The 14283-nt window shown below is 48.3% G+C and overlaps 2 protein-coding genes across 20 annotated transcripts in view; one reads left to right on the top strand and one right to left on the bottom strand.

Moving 5' to 3' along the window:
• Positions 1-14283, bottom strand: part of FRYL (FRY like transcription coactivator) — a 2516714-nt gene that overhangs the window by 2113615 nt on the left and 388816 nt on the right. The gene's annotated exons all lie outside the window — the stretch shown is intronic.
• Positions 917-2290, top strand: LOC146862817 (uncharacterized). Its single transcript, XM_085643399.1, has 2 exons — positions 917-1090; positions 1364-2290. Exons 1-2 carry the CDS (start codon positions 917-919, stop codon positions 2288-2290), a joined length of 1101 nt encoding a protein of 366 aa, XP_085499525.1.

Below are 14283 nucleotides of genomic sequence, written 5' to 3'. Positions count from 1 at the left end.
TTCAGCACAGCGCGGGAATCCCGAGATGATAACGATGATTTACAGGCAGCTAGATCATTGTTTAATAATCTTCTTAATGTGGAGCTTTCTGTTGAGGATGTTACACATAATGCTGTTGTCGAAATTGCAACCAAACTGTTGGAGGCCAAAGATGAACTTACATTTTACAGGACTCCTCGACTTTGGTTGCAATATTTGGAAATGGTCAACATCGTGAAACAATTCTTAATGCTGAAAGAACAGGAAATTGGCATCTACATCTTGCAATGGTAAAGGAGATGCTACCTTATTTTGCAGCATGCGGCCATAATTTATATGCCAGTTCTGCACGACTGTATTATGAGAGAATGGTTGAGCTTGAATTTGAAGATCCTGATGTATACACGGCATTTACAAATGGTCTGCATGTTGTCCGAAGAAGTGATAGGTTTTGGGGTGGCCTTTCCACTGATTTGGTAATTGAATAAGTTCTAATGAAGAAAATAAAAGGATTCGGCGGAATGACTCCTGGGAAGGTATGACAGAACAGCAGCAGCTTGTCTGGGTTATGTCACACCCTATTTGCACCCATTTGAATGAATGCATGCAGGACTTTGCTTCAGTGAAGCATGCAGCAAGTGAGCAACATGTTACTATGACCAGCTCAAGAATTGAACGCAATAAAGGAGATACACAGAAAGTACTGGTATATGTAGAACAGCTCAATGTTTTTGAGCGAGACAGCAACCTGCGTAACATTGTCACGGGTGTTAGTTATGGCAGTGATGTTAATCCTGAACTTGCAGAAGAAATTGAAAATAGAATTCTTAATGAGATGACGGACAAAAGAGTCTCCAAGTTCTCTTTCAGAAAAAGCAACCAGGTGAAGGTAATGAAATCAGTTCAATCTGTTAAATTGAAATAAGAAACCTTTGTTATGGATCCTGAACTATTGTTTCAGCGCTTGTTGCTTTGTGCTCAGACTAGTGGCGTGGATTTGCAGGAGGTGTTTCGTTATGAGCTTAGCTCATACCCAGCTAGTTTATTCAATAAGCATGGACTTATGAGGGAATCTGGGAAGTCGCAGCTTGTCAATTATATTAAAGAGCAAGTACCAGCCATTGCTAACATGCCCGAAAATATGCAGTTCGTCATTGATGGTGGGTGGTTACTACATCGCCTTCCTTGGTGTCCGAATCAGACACTCCATGAGCTGCTTTGTGCCTATGAGAGATATGTGCTAACAAAGTATGGCCAGGCAATAATAGTATTCGACGGATATGGAGATACATTTTCTACAAAATCAGAAGCCCATCTAAAAAGAAACTGAGGTATTGTAGGACCTAAAGTAAATTTCATAACTTCTACCTCCATCGCCATCCAGAAACAATTATTTCTGAGTAATAATGAAAATAAACAAGCCTTCATTGATCAATTATCGCAAAAATTACAAGAAGCTGGGTGTAAAACAAAGCAAGCTCATAATGATGCAGACTTCATTGTCGTTTTGGAGGCTATTGAGTCGGCCAAAACTCATCCAACAGCCATTGTTGGCGAGGACACCGATCTTCTCATACTACTCCATCATTTTCAAGAAAACCAATTTGATATTTTCCTTTGCCCAGAACCTAAGAAATCTTCCAAAAACATAACTATGTATGATATTAGGAAATTAGCAAAAGCTCTAGGTAATGACGTCTGCTCTCATATCTTATTTGCTCACGCCTTATTAGGATGTGATACCACCTCCAAACCATTTGGATTAGGAAAACGTGACTCCATAAAGTTGCTAAGAAAATCAGGCAGCTTCAAAGAAAGTGCTGCCGTATTCCAAACTTCCAAAAAATCAACAGAAGAAATAGAAAATGCTGGTCTTAATGCTATTATAGAGTTGTATGGAGGAATAACAGGAGGCAGCACACTACATGATATGAGACTTCGAACTTTCACTTCAAAGGCAACAAAATCAACAATACATGTGAAACCGGAAGTCTTGCCTCCTACAGAGGATGCCTGCAAATTTCATTCACTCAGAGTATATCATCAGGTGCAGCAGTGGATGGGTATTCATATGGATCCATTACAGTGGGTATTTGAAGTGAAAGATGGAAGATTGGCTCCCATTAGAATGAGTCAAGCACCAGCACCAGATCATTTATTAAAATGTGTGAAATGTGGCTGTAGCAAGAGTCAATGTGCGACTCTGCAATGTATATGCAAAAGACAGGGAATAGTGTGCACAGATGCGTGCATGGATTGTCGAGGAATAAGCTGTTGCAATTCCATGGAAGTGGACATGGACGATGATTGAAATCCTACTATTCTTATACTGAGGAGTGCTGTTTGAATTTTTGATGTTATTTTTGACTTTCCCGTCCCTAAAAACATATAAAACCATACCAAACATGGGCATATAAACAGTTATACCCTATATCTCAAATAATGGGCAGCCATTTTGAAAAATCCGCCATATTGGATTAACACGTCATGATAGAGTGGTAGACTTTTCACCATCGTTTTCTACGGAAAAATTTCAATAACAATCCACTCACAGAAATTGTATTGCAATTAGTTCTAGGTTAGCCCATTTTTTAAACTAATTTGACTATATAGAGGGGCGAATTACGCGATGACCATCACGAAACTGGCTGCAACTACCACTATAACGTTTGGTATAAAACATGTTGAAATCATACTCCTACATCATAAACCGTGTGGAAGGTATGATTCCAAGCACTGGAAAAGCCCTCCGTTAGGCTCTCCGTTTACCCGGTAACAGCCTTCTAGACCTGGACAGCAAAAAAAGGTTGTTGCCGACCAGAGACCCGATTCTGCCCTCCTGCTGAGCCAAGCTCGAGCAGGGGAAGACAGAATAGGCATCCTGTCACAGGGAGGTGTGACCACCTCCCAGACAGGATTTAGTGTATTGGGGCAGGGTGGGTGCGCTTGCCAGCGCCACTCAATCTGCATGAGGGGCACATTTGGTGTCCCCATGCATAGTCCAATTAAAACCAGCTGTAGGAGCAGTTGGCTCCCGCTCAGGCACGAAACTAGGCAAAGGACATGGGAGTACCCTCCTCCCGTCCAGACCCTCCCCTGGGAGGTTCCCCTGCATCGTCTCAACCCTTTCCATAGGGTACTTAAGGGCTTATGTGTGGGTGGGTCCCTAGATTCGTCGTGAGACAAGATTAAGATCCAACACCACTTTTACTTTCTGGGCATTATGGATTTTGCTGGACTTCGTTTGGGCTCGACTTAGTCTCCCTTCCAGTCTGCTGCAGCATCTGTGCCTGTGCACTGTACAGGAACCTTCCAAAACCTTCCAAGGCCTGTGGGCATCAAAGACACCTGAAGGAATCTCCCTTGAGGTGAAGGAGTCACTTCCCTGCATTTGCAGGCACTGCTACTAAGTCAACCTATGCTGTTCCTAAGCTCATCCTGACTCCGAAAGGTTCTTCAACACAGGTGGTGGTTCTCCACAGCTCCCGAGGTCTGCCCTGCCCTCTCACCAGGTTTGCGGACAGTATCCCTCGTGGGGTTGCAATAACCGAAACCCGGTGCACCGCGTCAACTTGCAGTTGCAAAGGCTTTTTGGCTTCCTACCAAGAAGATCTTCGGGCTCCAAGTAGCCCCAACCTAGAGCACGTCCAGTGACCAGAATCTTCGGCCATACTGCAATGTTGTGCATTGTAGCCTGCATCTTCTGGTGAGCTGCTTGAGGTCCTCTCGCGCTTCAGGCCTGTGGGTCCACTTGAGGGTCACCTTAGTGTCTTTTGGGCTCCACCCCCCCACCCAGACCCACTGTGTATTCTGTGCTATTTACTGTATTTCTATGCAAAGTATTGTGTGCATTGCGTTTATCTCTGGGTAGGAGATGTCTAAACATGTTGGTGTATATTATATAATAAATACATATATTTATAAATACCTTCTGTGGTTCTTTAATCTATACTATAGGATTGCATTCTGGTTAAAAAAAGCTGCTTTACACTCCTTCTGGACTAAGCCTGAAGGCTGCTCTCCACGTCTACCACTTAGAGACCTTTCGAAGGTTGTGTAGACCTCTTAAATCACCATTAGGGCTGTCTGGACTGGTGCAAGGTGCCCACTTACATTAGTGGACATCATATACCAGGTAAGCTTCTCACAATGCCAAGCTCCTGATGGACACTATAGGAGGCACATGCCGGGGGTAAACTTAGAAAGCTGAGCAAGACCCTGTGCTCTTCTGCCTGGAGGGCGGAGATGTAAGAGTATCCCCAAATGCCAGCCCCATCAGTAAGAATGGGGAAACATTTGCTCTTAAAAACTTTCAAGAAGGGGGCCATGAGTCGGTGCTCCGGGGGGAGGCCCTGTCCCTCATCTCCCATTCCCGGAGGCGTGCGCGGGAGGAGGTGACCCGTATCGAATCTGAGATAACTGAGTTGGAGGGTGATCTGGAGTGTGGGGTCGCGGACGACAAATTGCATGCTCTCAGACTTAAGCAGGCGGACTACAGGGCCCTAGTCACGGAGGCGGCCAGGGGCTTGAGAAGAGAGCAACAGGGGCGGCTGTATGATGTGGGTGATAAGGCTGGTAAATTGATTGCGTGGTTGGATAAAAGGGAGAGAGCGAGTCGCGTGGTCCCGTTGATTGAGAGACTGGATGGTGTGTGTGTCACTGAGCCGGAGGAAATTGTTGCTTGTTTTGCTGAGTATTTCCGGGGGGTGTATTCCCCGGTATCTTCCCGCTCGGAAGAGGATTCCCATGACCTGCTTAAAGACATTGCGCTGCCTTCCCTCTCGGAGGAGGATAAACTGTTGTTGAATGCGGCTCCGACATCTGATGAGATAGCCCTCGCCATACGTTCGGTCGCCTCTGGCAAGGCCATGGGTCCTAATGGCCTGCCCATCGAATTGTACAAATTACGACCGGATACGCTGGCTCCGCATCTCCGTGATATGTTCCTCGCGGCCCGGTCGGCGGGTTCCCTCCCGCTGGACCAGCGTCTTGCCACTATTGTAGTTATTCACAAGGAGGGGAGGCTGCGGGATCGGGTCACGTCTTATAGGCCTATCTCGTTGTTGAATGCGGAGCCGAAAATTCTCGCCAAGGTGCTGGCTAATCGGCTGGTTGGCGTGGTGTGCGATCTGATCCATCAAGACCAGTCCGGCTTTATCCCTCATCGCAACACCGCGCTCAACCTGCGGCGTCTGCATAGGGTGCTCGCGAGGGTACCGTTTATACGAGAGCCAGCCATTTTGGCGTCCTTGGACGCCACTATGGCGTTTGACACGCTTGAGTGGCCTTATATTTGGGCGGCGCTGGCTAAGTTTGGGTTTGGCCCGGGATTCATTGGCTGGGTGAAATAGTTATATTCCGGACCGCTGGCACAAGTGGTTGTGAACGGTAGAGTATCGGCTCCCTTTGAATTGGGCAGGGGCACGCGGCAGGGCTGCCCGCTGTCGCCGCTCCTCTTTGCGCTTGCCATGGAGCCTCTGGCGGAGATGCTGCGGTGGAACCCTTCGATTCGTGGTCTCCGATGGACACCCGAGTATGAGGATCGCGTCTCCCTTTACGCGGATGATATTCTTTTTTACCTTGCTTCCCCGCGTAAATCATTGATCGTGTTGGTGGATGTTTTGCGTTCATTTGGTTGCAACTCCTGATTAGTCATCAACTGGGCTAAATCCCGTGTGTATGTCCTTTCGGGAGAGGCTCCTATCCTTCCGCGGGGTTGCCCTATCCAGGTTGCTCCACAGGGATTTAAATACCTGGGTATCTTTATCACCCTTGACGCTGCGGCCCGCTATACACAGAACTTACTCCCCCCCCCCCCCCCTCCGGCGCCTGAAGGAGGATGTGGCGCGTTGGAGGCGCTTGCCGCTCTCGCCGCTCGGCCGTGCGGCACTGTTTAAAATGATGTCGTTGCCACGTTTCTTATACGCCCTACAAAACACGATGGACGTCGTCCCGGCACGCTACTTTCGGGAGGTGGAGGGTCTGCAGCGCCACCTGTTTTGGGATGGGAGGCCGCGTATCGCCCTCGCGAAGCTAAAGCTTCCGTGGTATGACGGGGGGGGTCGCCCTCCCAGACATCAAACGGTATTACTGGGCCTCCCAGCTGGCTGCGATAAACCATGGCCTCTACGGGCCCGCCCTTAACCCGGCTTTTGAAATGGATAAATTGTTACTGCCGGGAGGCGACTATAATCGTGCGCTCTACTCAAGATCGCTCGACGCACGCCTGACGGGTCCCACGCGGGTCGCGGTACGGGTGTGGCACGCGGCGAACTTGGCGATGGGATGGAAGGATCGGTTGACCCGGGCGACGCCATTGTATGCATCGGAGCGATTGGGCTGCTTGTGGACCTCGAAAGGCTTTGAGAAGTGGGACACAATAGGTATCAGTAAGGTGGGTGATCTTTGGACGAGGGGGGGATTTAAACCGTTCGATGTGCTGCAGGCGGAATTCCAGTTGCATGACAGGGAGTACTTCCGGTATATACAGGTTCGTCACGCGCTGTGTTCTGTGTTCCCGGATGTGGCGTCCATCCCGGAGTGCTCCCCCCTGGAAGATAGGGTGCTAGATGGGCATGTCCCGGACGGCACTATCTCATTGATCTATAAAAAGCTCATCAACGATCGCTCGGGACTGCTGACTGGCCTTCGCGAGGCATGGGTCGCCGATGGATTGGAGCTGGATGACGAAGACTGGGTGTCTGCGGTGGCCTCCCCGAAAGAGGTGGCCATACCGGCCCACCTTCGTTTCGTCCAGCTCAAGATACTCCACAGGGTCTACGTTACGGGACCGGGTCTGATGCGTATGGGATATGCCGTGGATGGGATGTGTAAGCGTGGGTGTGGTTCGCTGGGGACCTTCTTCCATATTTTGTGGGAATGCCCGGAGGTGGCGCGATTCTGGCGTGGTGTACATGCGGTGCTGCAAGCGGTCACGCGTGTGGCGCTGTTTCCCGAGGCTAGGAGAGGTTTGTTGAATGTGTGGGAGCCAACTGATTACACGGTGCCGCAGACGTGGTGGGTGACTCTGGGATATATGGTGGCCAAGCGTGACATAGCCCAATTGTGGGGTTCCCAGAGGTCGCCAACGGTCTCGGTGTGGAAGGACAACATGGATTGGTGTATGTTTCGGGAGAAGGTAGTGTATGTTGCGAGAGGTAAGCCTGGGAAATGGGTGAAGGTGTGGGGCCCCTGGAACTCCTATCGTGGCGGGATTTGTGCCCCGCCACTGACACCTGATTCGGCAGTGGCCCAGTCACCCTAGTCTGCTTGTTCCCTTGGTCCTGGGTATCGGTTTTGCATTGTTTTTGTTTTGGCCCGCCCCCCCCCCCCCCTATTTCTGTGGATCGGTAGGGTCCTCCCCAGGGGAGCTCAAAATGCTGCTTTGACTTTCGCTGCCTTGTGGATTTGTTTATTGTTTCTCTTAAAAATGGAACCGCCAATTGGGGGCTTTGGATGGTGTGGCCGCCAACGCTTCCTTCGATTTCTGGGACCTTTATCATTTGTCGTTGGTGTATCAATAATTGTATCTATGCTCCCACTGTTTGCTAGCGGCCGGCCGGAAGGTTGTAGACCCATCCTTGTATATTTTTCGTATACTGTAATAAAGGTTTCAAAAAAAAAAAAAAAAAAAAAAAAAAGGGGGCCATGGGATTTCTGCCAATGTGGGAGGCTAAGCTGTAAATAAAGCCAGTAGCGTTAGTAAATCATTGCGGACCAACCCTAAATAAGAGAACTCCTTGGTAGAGGCAACCTGGTGGCCTTCGGATAAAAACTTCTGGGTTTCATAGATTTGGGCCCACAAAACATGGTGTAAATTTTCAAAACGCTTAGTAGTTAGGCCCAAAGACAGCATGAAGCCAATTTTTGAAACGGGATGTGTAGGCTCATGTGTGTTCATCCCATTAAGAAAGCGTAATCCGTGGAAAGTGCAGCATGGACTTTACCCTGCCTACCGCCAGAACATCCACAGCACACGTGGACAACGTCTCCTCATGACCGTTTATGTACAACTGGAAAAGGATTGGGGCCAATATGCAACATTAACGAATGTCCTTTCCATGCAGGAAGCTTGAGGTGTGCTTGTAGGAAGCTGGCTCTGCATATACTATAGTATATTATAGTATGCACAGAGTCCAGGGGATCCACAGAGGTATAGCACAGGCTAAATTAGATAATCACGCAGCTCTCTTTGTGGTGGTGTGGTTGGGCAGTTAGGCTTATCAGGAGGGTGTGTTAAGCATTTTTTGTATTCAATATATCATGACTGATTGCACACACACTCAGAGCGAATACAGACCAATTAGTGAAGTATAAAAAAGGTATACTTAGGTTTTATTTCTAGAACCAAGCAGGAGTTGGCACAGGTAAGTAAAATATACTTTCAAATGCAAACCTTTAGAAGGAAATGCAGTTGGGAATGTATCTGGAATCGTTATAGCTTGTATTTGATCAAATAAATGTTTAAAAATACATAGAAATTACTTTAAAGTACCTTTTGATTACTTTTCAGTTACTTTGACTACTTACGGTGATGTGCCGCGATATCACACAAGGGGACTTACAAGTTACACAAGTATGCCAATATTGGGTTTAAGGCAAAGTTACTTTGTTTTCCATACAAAAGTCAGTTCAGCACTAAATACATTTTTGATCTAAACCTTCAATGAGCCAAGCAGACTACTCTGCAGCGAGGGGCACACAAAAAACTCATAACATTGGTTCCTATGGTGGAAAAGAAGGTTAAAGGTTTGCAGGTAAGTAAACAACCTGCAAGTAAGGTTTTTGTGGTTTAGGACCAAGGTTCCCCAAGGTCCAGTTAGGCACGCAAACCACACCACCAGCGGCACTAGCGCGGCAGTGTATAGAGGCCCAATGTTGAATGCATGGAAGGTTCTCCGGGTTCTGGGCATGACACCTCTGCCCAGGATGGGCTTTGTTTCTGGACCCAGAGCACGGAGGCTCCCTGTCCAGGGTTCCAGAAACCTGTCTAGTGGTGGCAAATGGCGGGCAGCCACTCAGTAACCATACAAGAACTGGCCCTCTCAGTGCACTTTACATGAAATCCTGCACTGGTATCAGTGTGGTGTTAATGTGGTGAAATGTCTGCTATCAAACTTCCAAAGTTTCAGTAAAGCCATTATGGAGATGTGGAGTTCGTAATGACCAACTGCCAGACCATATCTTTTTTAAAGCTTTACTATGTCTAAGCATGGTCTTAGACACTGTAGGAGTACAGAGCTCAAGCTACCATACTCTCAACCAGGACCAAAAGCACCCTGCTAGAGTTGTGACTTACCTAGTCCCCAGGGCTGTGTGTAATGTCGACTCTTCACTTTTCTCTGCACCAAAATATGAAACCTGCAGTGTGTGGGTGTTAAGGTGCAGGATCTCCAAGTGTGGCACAATAGGTGCTACAGCCCTTAGATGCCTTCCCTGGTCGCAGTGCCACTGATACCCATGGTACCCTTCACAAGGGGCTTACCTCTAGACAGAGATGTGCTAATTGTGGGCACAGTACAGATTTGAGGAAAGAACAGGCCGTGGGAACCTGATTGGCAGGGACCCAGGGCACACCAAGTCAAAGTGCATCATATGTCAGGCAGAAAGTGAGGGGGAACCATGCAAAAAAAGGGCACTTTCCTACTCTGCTTGACTGCAGGGCCATACATAACAGACGCTGATGGATCGAAGTGTAAGGCACGCAGAAATTGGATGGGCCCTGGGTCAAACCCCAGATCACTCAGCATGGCCCACAACTTAGACCTGATCACGCTGTTGAAGGCACTAGACAGGTCCATGAAGGCCAGGCGGATGGAGCCCTGCTTAGCGATGGGTGTACTTGTTAATAAGCAGGTGCAAATTAGGACATTGCTCCACCGTGCCAAGCCCCTCAGGAAAGCTGTACTGAACCTACAACAGGGAGTTCAACTCCATAACCCAGGACAGCAAATACGACCCTCCCTTTGATTTTTAGTGTGGAGTCCAGCAATGATAGTGAGAGGTAACAACTTGGAGACTGTGGGCCACCCTTTTTAGGTTCAAGCCTGGGCAGCACATGCGCTGCTCTGCGTGGCATGCTGTATTGATGCAAGTCAGAAGCTCCACCCATTTCCCGCCCCTCTTTTCAACTGGCTCCTGTTACTACCCTTGCAAAATCATTGCTTTTCATTTGTGAATTGGCTTAGTGGACCCTCCTTGGTACCGCCTTGTCTGCATTCGTAATCTCCCATAACAACTGGAATTTTTACTTGTGTCGTTACACGGTCTGCTTTATAAGTTGGTGAGCACTATTTTCTTTAATCATCCCTTCCTCTAGGCTGCGAGGGTGGGTTGGAGCCCTCGCCTGCACGGAGGTGCAACGGTTGGGACGCGGCACCTGATGGCTGCATCTCTGTCCCATGGTGGAGCTTTTTCTCCACCCTTCAGGGACAGAGCTTTGCAAAGCACAAGCCTAGCTTCAATCCTCAGTCTCAGCTTGGTCTAATGGGCCATCATGTCACGGGCTCGCGATGCAGGATCCCGACTAGACTCTGCATTATCAGCCCAGCTTAATGACACAGCTCACAAAGAGCTGAGGAGCAGGCGCATCCAAGGTGTCCCGCACATACACTCACACACTGGAAAGACCTGTTACTTAAAACATGCAATTGGAAGATGCCCTTGGGCGAGGAGCCTTTCTCCAATGCACTTAGCTGTTTTTCGTTAATGCATTTCCTATTTACCCCTTCCATATTTTCCCTCCTCCCACACTTTGTCCCTGATGCCCTCTATTTCCATCCATTTTTTCACATTTTTCGCTCAGAGATTTATTGCATAGACACATCGCTCCTGGTCACGTCGTCCAGAGGGCGCAGGATCACACTGAAATGAAATTCTCTGCTGCTGCAGGCCGGTGCTCTGAAAGACGGAGGGGGCAAGGCTTGGGGATGGCAAGGGCAACACTTATGCAAATAACTGCACGCGCACTTGCAACCCAAATAAACACAGTTTGAGTGACTTTCACAGGAAGCCCTGCCATCAGAAACTGTATCCACAGTGGGTGTCCCCTACAAAACCCATGCACATTATCAGGGCTCCACACTGCTTATTGACCAGTCACGCTGCCCTACACAGGGGGCAATGCCAGCACCAGGGTCAATCAGTCACATTATCACTGCCCTGACTAGGCACCTGCCACATAGATACTTTGGTGCCCCTCTGTACCTTTATCAAGCTACTGGACATAACCCCATCATTCTGTACACTCTGAGCCAATGCCCTTGCCCAGAAGAAGAGGAAGCAACAGCAGTATTTGTGTAGGGCTGCAGTCCTGTTTCAGGTTGGACATGGAGAGTTAGGCCTTCCTTAGAAGCAAAAAAAAAATAGACAGATGAGGTGTTGTCAATCAGTGTTAAAACATGCCTGTGTGTGCTGTGGAAAACCAGTGCAATTCATAAACGCCACCACCTGTCATTGGTTTATAGCTCACACAGTCGTGTTTTACTCCCTAGGCACTTAAGGAAGCAGCCATTTTAGGTCAGGCTTTTTACCATTTCTCTCTATTGCTGCATGCTACGCACACCCGGCAGTGGTCAGTAGGCCTTGGAATGGAAATCTGGGGCTCCAGTAGGCAGTTTTTCCCCAGTAAAGGAACATTCATGGGCCCTTGAGAGGTGTGGGTTATTCATCACATCCTACAGTTTTTGGGATCTCCTTTTCCCCCTCACTACTCCTATCCTACCCGTTTATCCTTTCTCTCAATCCTTTACACCCTATTCTCCAACTATAACATCTCCATGATTACCCCCTTCTTTATGATGCTCCCTCCTCCCTACTTTAACTGTCCTTCTTTCTCCCTGGTTATTGCTTCAATCTTCCTTCTCAATTTTTCTCTTTCCCCCTCTCCTTCTCCTAGCCCACCTTATGGTCTTTCCTCATTTTCTGAATAATTCTCTTTGCCTTTGCTTTTGATACTACTTTCTCGCCCCTTTTTCTTCCTACCTTCCATGTGTACTTTTTGGGTTCTGCTCTTCCTTATACCCCTTTCTCACCCTACCTCATCTGTCTCTCTTCTACCCGGTTCATTCTCTCCTCTGTTCTTCCCCTCTTTTACTCAGCACACGTGACTGGGGCGATTTGCGTTTGAGGAGTGGCTAATCAATCGTGAGCCTTCTTTTGACTTTTATGGGAGTGTGCCGAAATTAGGGACTAATGAACACACGTCGATACAGAGTTTACTTAAATGTATACTTTACTAACTTAGAGAGCAGAGTTCTCATGCACAATACAGTCCGGTTAAGGCTTCGCATTTCGAACTGGTACTTTGTATTAATGAAAAATCATTAAGGGCAGTCTCTTGACCTGCACGTTACAAATGTTAGATTTTAATGTTACAAATGTTAGATTTCCCTTGTTAAGACCCGAGAGGGTCACAACCTTGCTTCACCAGGACCAGAGGACTGAATCACAATTGAAGCTAGGCTGCAGTGCCATACACCAATCCTCGCCTGCAGAGGTCATTGACTGGGCACTGTGCTGATTAGCTGCAAAGACAACCCAGTACAGTCATTCTGGGTCAATTCCTTTAAACTTAAAGGCCTGTCTTTTTAGGTCGTGCATGGGCAGCGCATGCGCTGCTCTGTGAGGCATGCTGTATTGAGGTATGGCATAGAAGCTCTGCCCAATTCCCACCCATCTTTCCAATTGGCTCCTGTTACTGTCACTAGAAATTGTTGCTTTTCATTTGTGAATAGGCTTAGTAGTCCCTCCTTAATATTGCCTTATCAGCATTTGTAACCTCCCATAAAGACTGGACTTTTTACTTGTGTTTCATGGTTTGCTTTATGTAGTCGGTGAGCACTATTTTCTTTAATCATCTTCCCCTATTCCACACACATCGCAACACTGCATGCTTTTATGTTATTAATAAATTACAGCGAGGTCCGCTTGTAGTATAGCGGCTGCACTCATTTCATTATTTAATTTACAGCGCAGGCCACTTTCAGTTTAGCGGCCAAATGTTTCTTAATTTATTTTTTTAGCTTTGGGTGAAAGCGGCCCATACGGTGCTCATGGGAAGACAGTCTTTAAGATGGTTGCAGAGCAGGCCCCTGTGAGACTGCTAGACACGCCGGGGTTTCGTTTTAGATCTGTCGGTGTCTGGACAGGGCGGTAGCGCTGGGGTTAAAGCAGTTGGTGTCTTCTTCTTCCTGGGTCAACATGGCTCTTCGGTCCTTCTTTCTTCCTCTAATCTGAGGAGGCAAGGTTCGGGGTTGCCCCCAAATACTAAATTTAGGAGAGTTATAGGGGTGTGCAGGTCGGGACCTTCCTTGGGGTGAGTTCACCCCCATGTATGCCACCCTCCAGTAGGAGGGGGCATTAGCCTCTTCCTAATTGGTTGGGTCCCATCATCTCCAAGATGGAGGGGGCAGATGTGGGCTTCACCTTGCCACGCCCACCTGGAGGGTGGGGTTAGCAAAGGTGGGCACACCTCTCCTAGTTTGGTTTCCCCGCTGATTCTCCCGCCCAAAGTGGGGGTCAGAACCGGTGGGTGCCAGTTGCTGGGGGCAGCAAAAGACAAGGACTGCTTACAAAGGCGGTAGGTCTTTGAAGCAGCCCCTCTAGTGGACCCAGCCCATCCTGGGGGAGGGGACATGACACCTCTGCCAAGGATGGGCTTTGTTTCTGGATCCAGGGAGCAGAGGCTCTCTACCCAGGGGTCCCGAAACCTGTCTGGTGGCGGCAGCTGGTGAGCAGCAGGCAAATGGCAGGCACCCATTCAGGAACCACACCAGGGCTGGTCGTTTTTTTAGGGGGCACCTCTAAGATGCCCTCTGTGTGCATTTTACATTCAATTCCACACTGGCATCAGTGTGGGTTTAATATGCTGAAAAGTTTGCTACCCAACTTCCCAGTTTTCCGTAACGTCATTATAGATATGTGGAGTTAGTTATGACCAACTCCAAGACGATATGCGCTTTATGGCTCAACTACACTTACAATGTCTAAGAATGGACTTAAGACACTATAGGGGCACAGTGCTCATGCAACTGTACCCTCGCCTGTGTTCTAGTACACACTGCTAGAGGGGTGGCTCACCTAGAGCCGAGCCAGTGTATTGCAGGCATGACACACAGGGATATGTGCCATGTAGACTCTTCACATTGCTCTGAACCAAAACACATAACCTGCAATGGCAGTGTGTGGGTGTGAAGATGCAGGCCCCCCCAAGGGTGGCACAATAGGTGCTGCAGCCCTTAAAGGCCTTCCTTGGCTGGTCACAGTGCCCTTGGTACCCTTTACTAGGGGCTAACCTGTGGCCAG

This window comes from Triturus cristatus, chromosome 2_2, assembly GCF_964204655.1.
Source record: "Triturus cristatus chromosome 2_2, aTriCri1.1, whole genome shotgun sequence".
In the NCBI taxonomy this organism is placed as follows: Eukaryota; Metazoa; Chordata; class Amphibia; order Caudata; family Salamandridae; genus Triturus; species Triturus cristatus.
This window is presented reverse-complemented; position numbering and strand designations above follow the sequence as displayed.